At 37.7% G+C, this 18,642-nt stretch overlaps 1 protein-coding gene across 1 annotated transcript in view; it reads right to left on the bottom strand.

Annotated features, from left to right (window-relative positions):
* hsd17b4 (hydroxysteroid (17-beta) dehydrogenase 4) overlaps positions 1 to 17,294 on the bottom strand; it is a 36,429-nt gene extending 19,135 nt beyond the window's left edge. The window contains exons 1-12 of the mRNA XM_080893265.1: positions 17,135 to 17,294; positions 16,600 to 16,653; positions 14,349 to 14,456; positions 13,134 to 13,193; positions 12,967 to 12,988; positions 12,709 to 12,755; positions 12,413 to 12,497; positions 9,216 to 9,403; positions 7,846 to 7,937; positions 7,674 to 7,698; positions 7,414 to 7,542; positions 2,764 to 2,876 (exon numbers count right to left, since the gene is read on the bottom strand). Coding sequence (XP_080749391.1) covers positions 2,764 to 2,876; positions 7,414 to 7,542; positions 7,674 to 7,698; positions 7,846 to 7,937; positions 9,216 to 9,403; positions 12,413 to 12,497; positions 12,709 to 12,755; positions 12,967 to 12,988; positions 13,134 to 13,193; positions 14,349 to 14,456; positions 16,600 to 16,653; positions 17,135 to 17,186 — 975 coding nt within the window. The 5' untranslated portion in view covers positions 17,187 to 17,294. The remainder of the gene's footprint in view (positions 1 to 2,763; positions 2,877 to 7,413; positions 7,543 to 7,673; positions 7,699 to 7,845; positions 7,938 to 9,215; positions 9,404 to 12,412; positions 12,498 to 12,708; positions 12,756 to 12,966; positions 12,989 to 13,133; positions 13,194 to 14,348; positions 14,457 to 16,599; positions 16,654 to 17,134) is intronic.
* Positions 17,295 to 18,642: the final 1,348 nt, after the last annotated feature.

The raw sequence follows: 18,642 nt of genomic DNA, 5'->3' as shown, positions 1-18,642 counted from the left end.
GTCGAATGAACATGGCACTAAACTAGAATAAAAACCTCTATATTTTAACCTTGCTATGCCTCTGGTATATTGCTTTGCCTACATAAATGTTACAACAAATAATATTTTGGGCTATCAGACCTGTATACAGATTGAGCTCCATGGCATGCCAGCAATACAGAAGCAGCACAGCTGATAACTTAAGCAGTGTGTGTACCTCTTAGCATGACAAGGACAAAGGCACAAATGCAACTAGCAGAGCATGTGTGGGCAGAACTACACACAGACACACACAAACGTCAGCCGAGGACACGGTTGTGATGTTTGTCTTGAGGCTACAGTGTGACTCTGTTCCAAATCTCCTAACCAGGGAGCCACAAAAGCTCAGAGAGCCACAGCAGAGAGGACAGTGATACACAAGAGTGAGTATACCTCATTTCACATTTAGGCACTGAATCATGATATTATTGAACCTGGCTAGTAAGTGCTGTTAATGACTCACAGGATTTAAAAGAACAGTTTGCAAAAAAAGGTAATTTTGAGAAGGCAAATCAATAAAACACCAAGAAACAAAATGTGCAACCATAAGACACAGCAGAAGAAAAAATTATTTAGCCAAGGCAGCTAGTAATACTGACATTATCTTTGACTTGTACAATTTATTGTCGTTAGAGCCTACAACTGGGTGAAAGTATGGATATACACTAGACAGGCCTGTTGCAGGCCTATTTATCTTATTTCATACTTGTGCATGAAAGTTTTGTTGCTGTTGTTTAACATAGTTTTGAAATCTTGTTTTTTATAAAACATTTTATGTGTAAAATGAGAAAAAAATCAAACAAAATCTGATTCTAAAATATACAAACATTCCACAAGTGCTCATATTTCTTTATTGTTTTTAGACATTTGATTCCATTATACAAATGTTTCACTGTCAGCTTTTTTTTTTTTTTAATTTCTACATGAATCCATTGTGGCCATTTACTGAAAACCCCAAATATTGTCCAGAAATGTATAGGCATGCATTTGGTGTACACTGTAACCACTGAACCATTAAAACACCCTCACTGTGCATCATCTAGCACCTAATATTCCAATTAGGAATTCCACTATTCCATGAATAGTGGAATTGTAAAGCACTTTGAGGGTTTCGAAAAGCGCTATATAAATGCAATCCATTATTATTATTAATAATATTCTTAAGCAATGCATTACCTAACCAATGCACAACGGCAACACAATTCAAAATAAGTTTATAAATATTTGTGCAAAAAGAGAATTCGGTTTGAGTAGCATTTTGGACATCTGTTGGTCAGTTTAACTACTGCATACTACACGCAGCTCAATGCAAGCTCAATTTGGCCATTTGTGTGGAGAACCATGTTGGGATGCAGCACTACTTGCAGCTTGGTGTTTTTTTTAGGAACTCAGCCATGTTTGAGCTGTAACAAGTTCCCTTTTCTGAGCTTCAGTAACAGGAAACACAGTAAAGTAAAGGAGAACATATCCAGGGATTCATCGCTGCTCTGTGGTGCTCCAACAGCTTAGGAACTTTACATTTTAAAAGCTAGTTTGAGCAGGCTCTTGTCTGGTACCATCCAATATTTACAGGTGACATCCAAGTACACATGCATGTCGTAGAAGCAGTTTCTGAGTGGTTTATTATTGTTCCCAACTAAATTTAATGTGTTGACATTAGAAAGTCATGATTTGCCATATTTGAAACACTGTTTAGAGCTGCATGTGTCATTATGACCCAGCTATATCAGAGAGTAGAACAGTCTCAGTAGGAAGAATGATAGAAATTAAATGAAGAAGACAAAACAGATGACTGAGTAACACCGATGGCAATAAGGTTAAGAACTGCAGAAGCCAGGAAACAGTGGAAGACTTTAAAAAACATCTTGTATGTCTGTTTTTTTACATCATAAAAAGGAAAGCATGAATGGATATGGGTTTCTTTATTCATGTTTCCTAAATGCATCCCAGATGCATTAGATAATAAAGTCCTGATGTTTTTTAATTAACCCTCTCAGGCTCAAATTAAACTTTTTGTTGCTAATGCACAGCCAAGTCCTGCAGTGGTACTTCTGAGTAAAAAAAAAAAAAAAAAACTCATAAAATATGTATGTGGGGTAATCAGGTTGTTAGTTTTTAACTGTTGCAAATTGACAACGCCTGCCTTGAGAGGGTTAAAAGCTATGTCTACAGTTATCTAAACTGTTCCATATATATCTCCTGCCAGCTAGCTCAAATGCTATAATGCTACTCTGTACCTGAAGATGCAACTGTTCCACACCCTGATCCCTTTCAGGCATTGATACCATGTCGTGGACAAATTGCTACTATAAGAGTATGAAAGTCTTTCGATTTATAGTCAGATGCTAGGATAGATGCCCTAGATGCTAGGGCAAAGCCTTCAAAACATCAATCCACAAATCAGTTAGACCTGTCACAGTAGCTACTTCCACTTTTACTAACATACACTGGCTCTGTATTAAACACATGCAGTGATCCCCTCCAGACAAAGCCATGCATTTTGCAAACCATTTAATAAACAGCTGCTCTGAGTTTTTGTTTACATCTGACTGATATCTCACATCCACCTTTGATGTTTCTCATGTTCCACATTTCATATAAAGCACAGCAGCCAAGAGACAGCAGTTAGGACTCTTGTAAATACAGATTTTAAAACTAAACTTTATGATTTAGTTTTATATCAACATTGAACTAAAGAAGAAAAAAAAAAAGCAAGAAAACACATTAACAGATTATTTTACTTACAGGATCAATCCCTGATCCCAAGCCTGCAGAGGCTGCAGCTGCTGCTGGATTCACACCAACATCACCCTGCGATTCCACTTGAGACAGCACACTCACCATTGACTGCAGAGACTCTAAATAAATGTGAGAGCGATACATGCTGTTAGCCAACCAAGATAATCATGTTACTTCTCAGCAAGATGAATTTATTCCTCAGCAATAGTCAAAGAGTTTTGTTTTCATTTGGAAATAAACACAGCATGGGTGAAGTGTTGAAACTGGCTCTCTTATACGAGTAGAAATCAACAATTGCTACAGAAGAGGAAACTGCCCGTCTTAAAGGAAAACCAATGACATTTGTAAAACAACTGTGTGAGGTTTGTTTTATCTATGCGAACAATAACTTACACAGATTGTTTTTATTGTGCCACTAATTTAGATGCTGCACTTAGCTTAATATATTGTAAAGGCATGACAATAATAATTCGTCTTCTCGTGTAGCTCTTGGTAATATAACGAATAAGCATCAACATAATCATCTGCTAAATGTCAAATGTTTCATTAAGCATATTGTGTAGAGTGGGGTGTGGTTTTTACAACTCGGCTAATGAAGGAGAGTAGTTCAGGGAGCAGTTTTATATAGCAGCATGCTGGGACCTGGACACACACACACACACACACACACCAAGCTGTGCAGCAAGTCTAAGAAGTATCTTGAGTGTGTTTCACCATGCCGGGCAGTCTCCAGCCGAGTATACAGTTTGCATGCATGTGTGTTGCAAACAGAAGAAAGACTGGTGCCTCCCCAATTCCTTCTGCACTGCTTGTTTTTTCCCCTCCCCATCATGCTGGATTTGACCAAATACTCCTCATCTAGGTACTGCATGCCATTTCACATGTATTACATATTAGAATTTGCTCCACATAAATTATATATAGTTTGTGTATACAGCCAAATATAATTATGTTTTTTAAACCAAATAGTGAAACTTGAATAGATGCAATTTGTTTATAACTAATTCAATATAATACAAACCATTAACAGAAAAAACCAATCTGTATTGCAGAAACTAAACGGTTGAACTGTAATCAATCAATCTGGCAACTTCAAGTCAAACAATCTAAATCACAGTCAAACACAAAGTGGGCAGAACGCAAAAATATTTGATCAACATCCAGGGTAGCAATTGAACTGTCCACCAATGAGAGCACAGTATCACTCATTGGTGATCATATGAGCTGGTAGTAAGTATATTAAAAGGTTACCAAGACAACAGCCAGCCATCAAAGCGATGCACGACACAACTTAACAGCTCTAAAAAATATTTTTAGCATATATTAAATGAATGGAAATAAAGCCACCTTCTTCCAGGTTATATCGGCTCTAAATAAACATATCTTTCTTAATATAATGCAAAAAGTCTCCCTCTATAAGCCTGAAGGAACATCTTAGTCCCCTGGAGGTTTGTATATTATGGCATAATCAGTATACACCCTACCAATGAGCTAAAATGACCAGTTTTCTACTGTTTATGCAACTATAATACTTTATAAAACCATTGTATCACTGTAATGGCATGACAATGACATTAATCTATATCTACAAAAGGTTGAATTATGAATGACATACTATGTGATCACGTCGCCTAGCAACAACCAAACAGACTACAACAACATTTATATAATTGAGCAGGACCTGAGCATTGCAATAGACCTACAATTACTGTAATTACATTTTCTACGTGTGATTAAATATCAGTATGAGCAGATGAAATAATACAGCAGCATGGGCATGTACTAGTATGTTCAGCTCTTTAGCATTTATTGTTTAACTGTTAAAAGGCTGCAAAACAGGAATTTGGTCGCGTTTTTCGAACCTCACTCTGAGTTGATGATTGCACTGAGAGGTCTTTGAATTTCGAAATATTCTTTCAATTGTCTCTTATGTGTAGTTGCTCATTCTGGTTTCACAGTTAGGAAACTGCAAAGACTGATTTTTTTTTTTTAACCCAGCTATAGAACAACAAGCCTGGGGTTCATGTTTCAGTGAAACTATGCAAATGCTGAATAAATGAATTTCAGTCTAAAACATACTGATCCAGAAGCAGCTTTAAAATGGAAATACATGAGAGCCCTTATGTACCTGCAGAATAAACATTTCTCTATTCAAACAGTTGTTTGCACAAGTCCTCACTGTGGGTTCTCAGGTTGTTTTAAGAACACCCAAAAAGTGTAAATGTAACAACAAAGGCAACACAACTCTTTAAATATATATGCTGATTCAACCTGTTGCTGCATGAACAAAGGAAAATAGCTGAAACGTGCACGGACCGGGACCAGGGTAAGACTGAGAAGACCAGAGATCCTATTACCGTCACTCAGCGGCAGGCACTTACCAAAAAGAGGTAGCAACAAATAAGATACAAATGAGGTGGTACTACAAAGCCATGCTAATGAGACCAGCTAGTGCCCTGTGGGACTGCCACCCCCATTCTGTTAATGTTAACACCGCCACCCTCTCTTTGAATGTGGATATGAAAGGAAGGATAAGGTGGAGGAGGTGGAGAGAAATAATAATCAACAATCGCCAGCCTCTTGTTTGCTGGAGCTCTTTTCTGAACAATACTGCACTCGTTCACACTCAACATCATATTGAACTTGGCTTCTTTTCTCCACCTCATTCACATCATCTCCACCACCATCTGGTCCTCAGTCTTTGATTGTTACCCAACTCACTGTAAATACAGATGATTTCAGAAGGTTATCACCCTCATAAGCGCTGAGCCTGACAGCATGACTACATGAGGGCTAACAAGCCAGGTGCTTTTATTTTTCCTTTCATTGAGCTCTTCAAAAGTGGTTCCACTCAAAAGAGGCTAATCATAACTTTAATTAAAAGACAGGTCTCAAAACACTGCTTTTTTATTTCCCTTTCTTCTAACAATCAACCAATATCACATAAAAATGTTGCAACAAAACTGCAGATTTATTTGGGTATAAACCAGTATTGTGGAAAATGACTCAAAGGTTGTGTATATCTAGACATTTACTAAGGCCATACTACTAAAACATGAAAGACATGAATTTCTTTAGAGTAGCACAAAGTTAGCCCACTACTACTCCAAGACCAAAGGGCAAATTATGTAGCCATGTAATGATCTAAAATCTGAATAATTCTGACTCAACAAAGAGTGAGTCAAACAAGTGTGAAAGTGTGATCCGGGCACTAATAAGGAAAGCCGCTGTGAAAATAGTCTCATCTCTGGTCTGTGTTGCGTGGTTACTGCTTTGAAGAGAAATGATTCAGCTCACAGTGAATAAATGACCATTCAAGACTAAAGGCAAGAAATCAATTCTTAAAGACCGTGTTTTACATTTTCATAAAAGCTTACATCTCTTACATCTTTTAACAATGATGGACAAATCTGATGGTTGTCAATTACTTTGAAGGATAAGACCACTGAGCTTCAGTAACATGAAATAATTCACATGTGAAACTGTCAAAAGCCGTGCTTGCAGTCTTGGTGAAACGTTACGCTAGAGCACATCTGTGACGACTATCTGCTCAGAGAAAGCACACGCCACAGTGGCTTGCAGTGCTGTGAGTCCATGTTTAGACAACCTGATCACTTCAGAGTGTAATATTTTTTAACTTAAAAACTTTCTGGGAGGCACTTGAGCTCAGCGGGGAGCAGACAAGCCTATGGTGAAAGTGCAGTAGCCCAGGTTCAAGTCCGACCTGTACTACATGTCTCATTTACCCATTCACAGCCATGGGTATCTTGCCCATCCAGACTGGTAAACATTTTTATGTTTCTGAATTGCACTGCATTTCTCACAGTTTCATTACTGCTTAGTAATTAGTTTGCAAGACAAGTTGGCATCTTCCATGCAAACTAATGATTCCCTGTTAGCACCCACAGCAATCACAAGGTTTCAGTGCAGCCTCTTTACAACCAGTGTCATGCTAGCAACTGCCAGCAAACTCACAACCAGTTGGGGAGTACAGATTACTCGCCAGTGCAGTGGTTGCCAGTTGCTCGCTGCAAGATCAATAAAACGATCTGACTGAGGCCTCAGGTAATGATGGTAATTTTAATGTCCAGTCTGGACACAGACAACAAGTTCAGCGGAAAACAATTAAATCACATCCAAAATCCAAATGACAAGCATCTCAACAGCATTCATTTTAATTCAATTTAGCTCATCTTTGCCTGTTTAGGCTGAATTACTAAGTTTTACTCCACTATGAGTGAAAGGGGGAAAAGCCTGCCTATTCAGTGTCTTTATTCATTATTTTCTCTCTGAGCCCATATTTTGTCATGTCATGTGTGTGTATATTGTCCTCAAGTGTGTCCAATAAGATAAAAGAAAAAAAAATAGTATCTGTAAGAGTGTGTGGATCAGCTGCATGCAATATATGTTTTTTTACTCCTACCTGAAGGCATAACCGTTTCTGTGAGCCATGTATTAGTTATTGTAAACAATCTGCTTTTATGATTAAACTGTATTAAACATATTTTAATATAGTAAAAAATACAGCTAAAACCCATGAGGACGGACTTGAAGTCGTGTGTGTGTATATTGTCCTCAAGTGTGACAATACACTTATACATTTTTCTGTAGGTTACCAATTGCGTAAGTGTGTATTTGGCCTGGTGCATCACTGACCTTGTATATTAGCAGGTTTGGTGGCATCTGTGAAGTCACATATTTTTTCCCAGTGGTCCCTGATGGACTCGGGTTTCATGGATTGGTTCTTCTGTCTCACTATATAGCCCTGAGTACGCTCCCAGCGCACTACACACACAAAAATACAGGGGTCATGGCACAGTATAAACCCCACACATACTGTAGCAGCAGTCTGGGGTACTAATGAATATGGCAAATGCATACAGACATTTCCTCTGGACAAAACACACAGTACTCACATTTACCAATCCACCCTGCACCAACCTAAAGGGAGTCAAACATGAAGAGAAGAGCAAATGCACATGGAGATTAAGAAATATTGCCTCTTTATAGAAAAAGAATATGCTATTGTACATTATTTTTCTCTAAGATGAAACAAAGCTACAAGCAGTATAGTGACAGTTTCAGTACCTCAAACAGTCCTCCATTCTCCTGGCATTGTTCATGACAGAGCCAGAGGACCAAAGGAGCAACATACTCAGGCTTCAGAGACGCCACAAGATCTACATAAAACAAAACATCTGGTTTACATCTGTAATAAAGGGCAAAGAAGGTCTTGATTTTTAAAATATGTTGCATTTGGTTCATTTATACATGGAGTACAATACTACATATTGTTTGTTTTTGCGTTTAACTTATAATCTTCTGCAAGACAGATGGCAAAAACATGAACTGGCTTCACATGAAGAAACAGACAGAATGCTTGAATTCATGAGACCAGGTCAGTATCAGTCCTAGTACTAGCAATCTGTTAGCGAAATATTTCTTAAACATGCTGGAATTAACTGAAAAAAGAAAATATGGCACAAGCTTAAACTTTTCTTTTTTTTTATATCCCTTGTGTGTGCTGAAAATATCTGTACCCTAGTGGTAAAAAGAAGCCCTTCTGCTTCACTAAACACACTGCTGCTTAGCAAGATGGGTTTTGTCATTAATTTTTTTTAGAAAAGTGTCAGTGAGTGAAAGCAAACATATGGAACCAAGTCATTTACTAAGGTGAGGCCCCTGTGACAGTTGGCACAACGCAGTGTGCGACAGATGCTACCGTAGGCTGGCACGGCAGGGCAACAAAACCTTTCCCTTAATTCACTTAATACTTCTTATTCCAGAGCTGCAGTCACAGAGCATGCTCAGTGTAACTGTGACGTTCAGATTTTTACAAATACCGAGTCAGGGGTTGGAAAAACATTCCCAGTCCCAGTTATTCTTAAGGGTGATGTTTTTTTGTTTTGTGTTATATTAATACACAAGATAAGATTGCCAATTCTATATCTTTAGTTGCTTAATCTTAATTGTAGGCATTCAATGCTGTATGCCCTCTTTCTAAAATGTGTTCAACACAAAAACTATAAATGATTTGTTACCTTACTTTTTCTCTTAATACTGGAAGACAACACATACAGTAATGCAAGGAGGACATAGCCGCCTGCTAAAATAAAGGGCTGACACATTAAAACTTTTAAAGCACTCACAGGGTGCATGATTTCATCATGGCCCTTGGAAAAGCAAGAAAACACTGCTCTTGAATATTAGATGAAAAATTTGCATGTTGAACAGGAGTGCTGTTGCCTCAAATTTTAATCCACATTACATGGTATTACATTATGCAACTGCTCTCAAAAAATGCTTTGGTTAAAACCCATTTGTCCATTTCAGCCTGTTCAATGAGATAAAAGGAGAAAAAAAACATTATCTGTAAGGGTGTGTGAACCTACATCATATAGACCAGCTGCATACAATATATATGTTCATATATGTTAATATATGTTTTTTACTCTTACCTGGAGGCATGACTGTTTCTGTGAGCCGTGACCCAGCAACAGGAGCAATCGTATTGCAGTGGATGTTGTACTTGCGACCCTCGATTGCCAAAGTGTTAGCCAGCCCCAGCAAGCCCAGCTTGGCAGCGCTGTAGTTGGCCTGGCCAAAGTTGCCATAGATCCCTGCGGCTGAAGCAGTCATGATGATTCTGGCCACAGAAAACCGGAGGCAACGTTAGGATTAATGCAAAGTGACAGGCATCACGAAGGAGTCATAAGAGACCCAGACGGCCTCTCCACACACAATCTTACAAAGACTTAGATATTTTTCATGCCTGCTTACACCCAGGAACGTGCATATGTAAGCATCTAGTCATGCAATCCTAGCATGTTTACACAGACACTAGCTTTAACAAGGTGACCATCATAAACAACGCTACATTAGGTGCAGGAGACTTCTGAGGAACACAGTCATCAGATACAGTACTCTGTATAATAATATCAATTTCTGTGCTCAAATGTCTCAGTCAGTTTTCAGAGTCTCAGCACAGTAATATTTAAAGAGCATCGCATGATAAAATGTTGCACCAGGGACTTGATCCAGAACATAAACACATTATGTAAGTGTATTCCTTCATGTTTTCATATAGTGAGTGAGCAGGGGAGTCAGGCTATGACCTTTATCATTTCATTTATTTCTGCTGTGGTTTTACCTTTAAATGTACCGTACATTTTTGTTTGAGGTGACTGCACACCGAGATTGGATTTTAAAATTTCCCATGAGCACTGCAAAATACAGAGGGATGACAAATTAAATGAAAAACAAAAAACACAAAGTGTAAGGCGGTGGACCAAGATGTGCTTATAGAACAGGCTTAATAAAGCTTGACATTATTTCTATACATTTCTGGAACTCTACTGACATTGTTCATTCTCGAGACAGTCCCTCCTCTGGTGTTCTGATGATGGTGGTGGACAGCTTCTTGTAAGATGTCAGTACATCCTTTTTTGCAACATTTAATTACCTCTTCGTGGCCCACTGACGGGGACATTGTGTTATTGGGTTATAGATGGTTTAAAACTAAAGCGAATCACTCAGAACTCTTTGGAAGAGGAATAATTTTTTAAAAGTAAATAAAATGTGGGGTGTGGAGCCTGGACTTGTCTTCTGAAATGGGGCATAGCAGAAAAAGGTTTGAGAAGCACTGCTCTAACTGGGGCAAGTAGATCCAAACTATACCAAAAAGCAGCCAACCACAGCTGCCGGACAACCTTCATTCAATATCAGCATCATTATTTCCAAAGGTTTTTTTATTCTACACAGTAATAAGATGCTCTTGAGCTCAGTGCAGTACAAATGTTACTTTAGTGTTTATGAGATGCTATTTGTGTAAAATGGTTTGTGTGCACTTGAGAAGGACATCTATTACCTATGATAACACTTGAGCAACATTCCTCTGCAAACTATAACACAGACTTTTTTCTGAACATAAAAAAAAAAAAAAAAGGCTTTTGTTCAGAGTCTGTTTTGCATGTCACGAAAAGCCCATCTGTAATTAATAAAAATCTCAATAACAGTTCCGTTCCAGAAAACAGCCACTGCTAATGTTATTAGCTGCACATGCAACAGAGGCCTGTTAGTAAAACCCCCATTAATCAAACACCGGAATATGCACTGCATGTCTGTCTAAGTCGACACTGTCATCATTTATCTTCCATAAGCAACGCATAGCATCGTTAAAGCAAAAATCAATACAAACTTCATCTGCTAACTTCATCACTGTTTCAAGTTAGTAACAATCATCCACTAGAATGGCTGAGCGACATGGAAAAAATATTAGTATGTTATAAATCAAATCACAATTTCTGTCAAGATTAAAGGTTCACTTTTGCTCCTAAGTGAAGATTAAGGTTGATTTTGTTTCAAATACTATTTATTTTACTGTCCGAACTTGAACATGATGAATATACTGAAGAACAACACAACACAGGTATATATAACATAATAAAGTAAAATCTTCAGCTTTTATAGAAAAACATGAAACAAAAAGGGAAACTTAATTGTTTCACCAGTTCCAAATAAACAATGTATACATTTATACATTGTAATCTAAAATAACTGTCGCCAAAGCCAGTCTGTACATATCCTCAGTACAAGTTCAAGAAAGTTCAAAGGAGAACATAAACACAACTGACATATTCACTCGGTTGTGGTCCGCTTTGCTCCAAGGCAGCCAAAGAAATAAATTATTTTAGATAAGGCAAAAGAAGTGTAGGATAGTCTCAGTGGAGTGGGCAGTAAGCTTCATATGGAACAGATGTGCAACTTCACCACAATTCCAATGTGGTCAAGTTCGACACAGCTGTTCAGTCATCTCTCTACAAATAATGAGTGGCGGAAAGTAAAAAGCTGCACTAAGAGCAATACACTAAGGTGCCAGCTGGACGTTAGCCACAGCTAATAAAAAAAAAATGGGACTAATGCTAATGGCACCCCCAGATCTGTTTGCAGTGTTTGCAGATCTCTAAAATATTCCTGAAATCCCTCTGTGTACGGTGCCTTATGGGCAAAAGACAGCTTTCGTAAAATGACTTCAGGTTGAGAACAAGTTGATTATTTCAATATTAAAACGGTGCTATGGAACATCAAGCTGGTGTTTTGGGAATTAGACAAAAATAAAACTAAATTGTATTAGTCACAGACAAATCCTGGTAATTCCAAAAGGTTTACTGACTCTTTCTAACATTGCATGTCTTGATCCAGCAGTTTTTATGGTGTAAAAGTAGTAGAGAAAAAAGCAAAAACAAAACCATAAATCACAAAAATCATGCTAATAAAAGTATGTAAAAAAAATCATCAAAAAACAAAAATCAAAAAACAAAAACAACCCAAGATAGGAATTTTGTTTTGCACCATTTGAGGTCTATCTGTATTAAAGAATAGTGACTAAAGCAGCATCTGAATATGTCTATGACAATTATCCTCAAGAGACCACTTAATCATAGTCAAAGTTTTTTGTCGGCCTATCTTTAGTACTGTTGCTGACGTATGAACATGCATCACATGGTACCGAGGTCTTGATAACACTCCAGTAATGTTGCCTGTTGAGGATACTGTAACTTGACAGATCTAAGGAAAGAAAAATATCCTACCTGCGTAATAAGAGGATGACACAGTTTTACCTGCGTCAATAGCTGTTACAAGCTGAGCTACTTACCTGCCAAACTTTTGGTTTTTCATGTGGTTCCAGGCAGCTCGAGTCACTAAGAAAGAGCCTCTCAAGTGAACTCTCTGAATGAGGTCTGTGATGCAGAGTAAGAGGTAAAAAACACAAGTAAACATTAATGCATAACAATACACATCTCTGATATTTAGCATTAGAACGGTGTGGTTTGAAGCATATGGCAGGTTTTAAACACAATTTAAAACATATTGATCTACATATATCATTGTGAGGTAAACAAAAGAAGACACAGAGGTAAGCAAGTAAATATGTAATTAAAGTGTAATTACCCCAATCCAAATCACTCGTCCTGGCAAATGATCGGTCACGAAGTATTCTTGGTAGGGAAAAGCAAAGAAAGGGTTTTAGCATTTTTTTCCTGCATTTAGATTTTCCCCCCCCTTTTTTAATAAACTAATATTGCATGCTCAAATGAATCTGGAAACTGCAACCAAATGGCCATTCTAATAGCACATGATATGAGTAAACATTTTTTTAATAATAAATAAGAAAATAAAATGTGTGATTGTTGCTATTAGAGGACTTACCCAGCATTGTTTATAACAACATCTGGAAAAAATAAATGTAAGATATTAAAGTCAGTGAATAACTGTAACGACATTGCTGACAATCATTTTATGATCATTTCGTAAATCAGTAGTGACAGGTATCAGCACTAGTGGCCGCAGGATTTCCATAGAAGGTTTGTACACACCTATTCTTCCAAATGCATCCAATGCTGTCTGGATCAGCTTCTCTCCATCTTCTACAGAATCTGCATAGACATAACAAAACTGTCATTTTTCACAGTTTTACATTCTTTTTTTTTATTTTTGAGAAATTGGTCTTAAAAGATTGTTTCTTGTTAGCTTTAGTTCAGGTTGTACTTCAAAGTGAGATTAACAGAGTTTAAAATCTGAGCTTTTCATGTCACAAAAGTGACTATTTTCCCCCTCGGTACAATCACAGCGATAACTTATGTTGAATATATGAATATATAATCTAGTTGGGAATTTTAGGTTAAAATCGACTGGAATCAGCATTTTTTCACCAAATTTAATACAGATGCTCTGCTGGGTTAATACATTTTATATGCACAAGTTGTTAAGCAGTCTACCTTACGTATGTCATGAATGAAGCTCAGCTGTAAAGTTACATCAGTGTAAACCATCAGATTTATCAGATAACATAATTAACTCAAGTTAAACTGTTTATTTTACCTCTCTGTGCACTAAATACAAAGATTAATGATTTTCTGCGGCATTCATTTCTTGTCTTATTTGCAAGATGCTGCATTTCACTGCTTTATTTTTATTTTATTTATAGAGGTCATCACCATTTTATCATTATCATCATGTGATAATGATCGGAGCAGGCAGCAATTTGTGCAGAAGAAGAGTCAGATGACATGTGAAAAGTCACTTTTTATGTTAGCACTCACAGAGGCTGAAGCAGGAATCCGGGCTTAACAAAGAAAGTTGATAACCACTGTTGCAGTACCCGTTATCTACAACTGGGGTTTTATCAAGCCAGCTAACGCAAAGAAAGCCTGACTATATTGAACATCCTTTATAGTTGGCTCATAGTTATATATACACAGAAGCAATGAGCAGATTTGGGAGGCATATAAGAAACTTTCATAGTGATAAAGCTTATGGCCTCACTCTTCTTTCAAGTTTAAGTATTGATGTGATGTGGCAAAAAAAAAAAAAAAAAAATGGACAAAAAGTCAACATTTAAAATTGCCAATAAAACAGAGTGATTGTTTTGTTTTCAAAAACGATTTTTTTCTCCTAAAGGTGAGACACATCTTCAATACTCACCAACAGTTTCATCACTGAGCAAGTCCAACTGATAGAAATCAATACTATTTTTCACTCAGCCACTACATGAACTGAATACGTGAAGCAAGCAGAAGAGAAGAACTCACCATAGTTCGCCACTGCCTTGCCTCCCTTCGCTCTTATCTCTTCCACCACCTTATCAGCAGCTGCAGAACTCTTTCCGCCTCCTTTAGTGTCTGCCCCAAGGTCATTCACTTTATTGCAACAAGGAGAAAAAGATTAGCAATAATGGGGTGAGTTTTGCAATTCTCCATGAGTGATTAGGTTAAGAAAACAGCATAGGCAAGCTGATTCCTTGACAGAGTTAAGATCAAATTCAGTCATGGCAGGAGGAATATACTGAAATTAGAAAATATTTATGCCTGCAACTGTGTAATTTTAAGAATAAAAGAACCAACAGTCATAATGCAAGCTTCTTACCGACAATTTCAATATAATTTATCTTAGTCCAACATTTCCCTCTCCCAATTTGGTATAGCACCTCAATTCAGGACATTTGTTACAGAAGATCTGTTGCGCCCCACATTTTTGGAACCAACTGTCATGTGTTTCACTTAGTAATATGGAATTCAGTCGCAGTCTCTTAAAACTGAATCAGTGAATCCCAAATCAACTCAACGTCAGCCTGGAACGCCACTAAACCAGCAGGTATTTTCACCAGTATGTCATACAGATGCAGCAATCTGCACGTTTTTGCTCATTTCAGGTAAAAATCAGCTGGTGCTTTAGTGTAGTCAGCAGCAAGTCATATGAACATAAAGTGGTATAAACCTTATGTTCAAACTATGAACAGGATATATGAAACTAGCTGGATCCATGCGGAGCTAAATATGAATATGTATACCAATATGATACTCACTAATATTTTTTTTTAAATTAAAAAAATAAAAATACAGCACTGAGAGATCACAACTTCCCCCAAAGGGCAAGCTCTATATTTACAACTTTGATGTTTTATGATTCTGACATAACCCTATTATGGCATCATATTGAAAAAATAAGACGTATGTTGTACAGCTCTCTCCGTGCCCTTTTATATGATATATTACTCAATATGGTTTCTTTAAAAAAAAAAAAAAAATTTAATGGTCAACTTTGACCTTGGGGAGTAACAATAAAGGTCAAGGTCAAATGCTTAGCCAACCAAGGTACTCATGTCCCCCAAGGCCTAGTAAACGCTCTGAAGCTTGAGGACAACCCATAAAAAAAAATAAAAAAAAATATTGTGGGTAATATGAAGTTTGTACTGATTTTCACATTTGGTGGGACCTTCACTCGATTTTCGCCAAAGTGGAATCAGCTCGAGCGGTTGTTGGTGTCCACTGTCACACAAAATTTGAATATGATAACTTGAAAATTGTGGATGCTGGACTGCTAAAAAACAGATGAACTAAACAGAGTATTCTCTCCCTAAAGGGAGGGAGTATGTAAACTTACTAAATTACAGGTTAGGTGTTTACCAGCACAGGTTAAGCCTACAGCTATGTTACCATGGCAGTTTAACTTGGTACATTGCCTATCTGGAAACTATGTCCCTATACCACATTTGATAAATCTATCAGGGAACTTGGTGTAACATTTGACTCAGCTTTCTTTCTAGATGCTCATATTACATCTCTGCTTCGCTGTTGCTTTTATGCTGAGTTCCATTGTGTTACGCTCTGAATTGGAAATTGTTATTCATGCCTTGATTTCATCACGTCTGGATTATTGTAATTAAGTGTTCACTTTTCTTACCCGAACCTCCCTGGAACATCTGCAGGTTGTTCAGAACCTGACTAAATCTTCCAAGATTTCACATATCACAGCATTGCTAATTAACTGCCACATGCTCCACATTAACTTCAGAGTCCAATTTTTAAGATTCTGGTTTTGACTTTTGGAGCTCTGCATGGACAAGCACTAGCACACATCGGTGAACTTTTACATCTGTACATCCCCAGGAGATCCCTGGGGTCATTTGAATAGGGTCAGCTGGCTATGTAGGATATAAGGCTGAGAACTAAAGGAAGACAGCGATCCTCCAACAGTAGCTCTCCCTTTGACCCTGGAATATGTCGACTCAGTGATGTCTTTGAAAGAGCAGCAAAAATTCAGTGTTTTTAATTTACTTTTACTTTTTTTTTAAGTAACTTTTTCATTTTAATGTTTTGGAATTTTTCTTGTGTAGCTGTTTGTAATATTTATGTTGAAAGGTGCTATATAAATAAATAAGATTTGACTTTGCTTCATTGTCCTGGATAATCCAAATTCTGCTTTGTTGCACGTGTCCCAGGACATCTTAACACGATAGAAACACAAGGTAAAATAAGTAAAAAATGAATATCTTTTATTTACCTATTACTGAGGCACCTCTCTCAGCAAAAGCCAGTGCATATTCTCTGCCAAGACCTGTGCAAAGAAAGACACATGAGTAAAAGGTATAAGCTTACTTCCAAAGAATGAAAAACCCATCACCACCTGCAGCACTGCTGTGTCGTTGCTGCATGCCCTTTCACACACTTTCCCTGGAGCTACAAGCCATTGCAACATTCGTACTTTGATCTCCGTTTCCATTAAATAAAAAGACCGACATACGTCGGTTTCTGCTCGAATTAAAATAGCTAATTTTGTATAACAATAACAAAGACTTGCTTTACTGATATTGCAGTTATTGCCCAGTGTTAGCGGTCAGCAAGACGCCGTGATTAGAGCAGCTGTGCAGCTAACAAACGCGCAAGACGAGAAAGAATTAATGCAATTTCCGTCCTAATAACTGGGCTGTTCACTAAGAAACTAACTCCACAACTACCAGATTAGCATTTGGTGCTAACAATACAGAGGCTATTTTAGCGTCAACATAGTCGACAGCTCAGCTAACGGCGATTTTTACCTCCTCCGGCCCCAGTAACAAGCACGACTCTTCCCTCGAAAGACAGAGACATTGTTTTGAGATTTTACTATCTGGTTTGAGAGGGTCACAGAAGCTACAAAAGCTGCAGCACTGGCTTTCTGAGACAGCAGGATGAACTCTGACAAGTTCCACTTCCGCGATATAGGGAGGCTGTAACGAGCAGTGACCAATCAGAAGCCAGGATTTTATTACAACGTTTTTATCATTTTTTACACGTGTAATCTGTGTACTTTGACCTCAAATTTTGATATTAAAATTTTTCAGGCTGTTTTATGACATTGTCCAATTCACATAATCTGTAGCATCTGAATTTTACAACAAGAAAGATAATCAGTCAGAAAAAGATAAAGGATAATGGTGATGAAATCTCAAAGACTGCTTGTATTAGCAGCAGTGCAGGTGTTCTTATGCTTCACAACAATTTTAAAACACCAATTTTCTTCATATCTCCAGCTGTAAACTGCAAAACAGTTTGTTTTCAGCACGGATTACGTTCTTTCTTCCATTATCCACTAAGTTCCAAAACATCTTGAGGAAAGCATATGCTCATTTGCCTTTTAGTGTTTTTAACCCCCCCCCCCCCCCCCCCCCCCCCCCCTTTAGTTTATGTTAGTTTCCAAACAGTTAGGAGTTACTTCTTCAATTATGAAGTGGTATCTCTCTAACGCATTTCTAACAAATAGGACTCAGCAGGTTAAGTTCAACAATACTCGGTCTGAGCCAGTACAACAGAACAAGGATGTAGGCTACTTAAACAATCACAGAGAATGCTGTGTGATCCATCTGAGTACATTCTGCACTCTTTGTATGAGTTGCTACCATCAGGCAGATGGTTTAGAGTTCATCAGGGAGAAATGAATAATTTTAAGAACTCCTTTGCTCCTCTGTGAATCAGAATATTAAACTGTAGCCTAAAATACGTTGAAGCTTCACAGGTTGCAATATAAGCCAGTTCAAAGCCAGTTGGAGAGATGCAGATTGTTTGGTTGTTTTTGATTTTAAATCACTGCTTTTATCTCCTAGCGTTACATTCCCACATCTAAATAATCAACAAAATAAAGTTGGCAAATATCCTAATTTTATTCATAATAGTCATATTTAATACGTTTATTTTACAGCCCTTACAATACTATTTATTCTATATCCTAGTACAGATAAGAAGTCCTGCATATTAATTATGCATATTGCGGGACTGGCAGTAGTTAGACTGTAGGGATAGCCCACCTGTGGTGGGGATGTAATGATGTTATTTGAACGCAACAAACAGAACCGTTCCGAATCACGAAGAAATGTTAACAAATTTGCAGGGCAAATGACGAGAACACCAAGCAAAGTGACTGAATCAGCAGCATCCTCTTGATGTAACAGAGAGAGAGAGGGAGAGAGAGAGAGAGCGTGAGGAGGAGCGAGAGAGAGAGAGCGCGTGAGGACAGCGAGAGAGACCGCGCACGAGCATCCTGTGCTCAGACTCTCCAAGGAGGCTGCGA

This window comes from Rhamphochromis sp. 'chilingali' (assembly GCF_963969265.1).
Source record: "Rhamphochromis sp. 'chilingali' genome assembly, chromosome: 10".
Lineage (NCBI taxonomy): Eukaryota > Metazoa > Chordata > Actinopteri > Cichliformes > Cichlidae > Rhamphochromis > Rhamphochromis sp. 'chilingali'.
The sequence above is the reverse complement of the archived record's forward strand: the minus strand, read 5'-3'. Positions and strand labels throughout refer to the sequence as shown.